Source organism: Cenococcum geophilum, assembly GCF_001692895.1.
Source record: "Cenococcum geophilum 1.58 unplaced genomic scaffold K441scaffold_4, whole genome shotgun sequence".
Taxonomy (NCBI): Eukaryota; Fungi; Ascomycota; class Dothideomycetes; order Gloniales; family Gloniaceae; genus Cenococcum; species Cenococcum geophilum.
The window spans coordinates 705,413-706,773 of NW_027137562.1; the positions used below are offsets into that span (position 1 = coordinate 705,413).

A 1,361-nucleotide genomic window follows, 5' to 3' on the forward strand; every position below is an offset into this window, starting at 1 on the left:
AACTTACTATTTTAGATAGTTAAGTGGCCGGAATTCTATATCCTTCTACAGTTAATTAATCCTAAAGTAGACGGCTATATAACTATAGCCTATTTAGAAGTTAGGAAAAAGATCTATAACTTATAGTTATTGTAAAAGGATATTATACAAAAGAGGCTGCAATCTGTATTAATAAGTATTTACCTCTCTGTTAATATCTAGACCTCTTTAAATAATTACCTTCTCCTTATAATTTGCGGCCATTTTATTAATAGCTAGAAGAAGCTTATAAACGCTCTCCTTGGCCTTTATATAGTAGCCTCTTATAGCGGGGATAAGTAATAGAATACTCTCCTTTTAGTACTTAAGGACTACGGGATTACGTAAAGGCTAGGTGCCGTTATATCTAATAACTATACCGTAAATAATAAGCTCTATTATACGATAATCAACTAGCTTTTTTAGGAAGAGGGAATTAAATAGAATCCTATTTACTAACGGATCCACTATTAGGGTTATATTCTAAACCTTACTATATAGGCTTTCCTTTTTAAAAACTTAATTAGTCTTAATAATATTAAGTTATATAAAGAAGATAAGGTAAAAGGAAAGGAGTTTAATCTAGAAGAGGAGGGGGGGAAGAGTAATATATTTTGGAAACTTGGCGCACTTAGAAAGCTTTATAATATTACCGTATATACCTATAGCTTAGCTAGTTATATAAGCGAGTTTAAAAGTCTTATAGGGAGAAGAATTCCGCTTAATAATTGTACAAGATAGAATAGCTAGTATTTTATACTTAGCGTAGTAATTTAGAAAGAGTCTGCCCTTAATACGTATACTAAGCGCAACCTTAATATACTTAAAAAGGACTATCTTAGTCTAAAGGACTAGGAGGCTCTTTGTATAACAAAAAAATTTCTTTAAATATTCTACTAGGTAACCCTAAAATGCTAGGGATATAAAGCAACGCTTAAGAATATGCTCTTTATAATAGATATTATAATTAAGCACCTTAATAAATCCTAGGTTAGTTTATCTTACTTCTCTATTTCCTAGCTAATATATAATAGAAGGAGTATATATCTAATAAGGAGTTCTTTAAACGCATTAAAAATGCCTAGAATACCTTTAATAGGTATTACTATAAAACGGATAACTTACCCCTTTACGCCGCTGCGCTTATTTTTTATCCAGCCTATTATATAAGATATATTAAGTAGGTTAAAAAGAAGGAGTAGCGTAAGCCTATACTTAACAGCGTTAAAGAGTTTTAGGAGAGATATTGGAATAGGAGTTCTACGCCTAAAAGTATATTATTGTATAAAAAGCTAGCCTTAGCTTAAGACCTTAATGAGTTTAATAAGATCGCTAAGGATTTT

At 30.6% G+C, this 1,361-nt stretch overlaps 1 protein-coding gene across 1 annotated transcript; it reads left to right on the forward strand.

Moving 5' to 3' along the window:
- Positions 1–519: 519 nt before the first annotated feature.
- Positions 520–759, forward strand: K441DRAFT_538116 (uncharacterized protein; the record flags this gene model as incomplete). The annotated part of the gene is made up of 1 exon (XM_067642514.1): positions 520–759. A coding segment is annotated over one exon (240 nt), but the record flags the coding sequence as incomplete, so codon positions are not given.
- Positions 760–1,361: the final 602 nt, after the last annotated feature.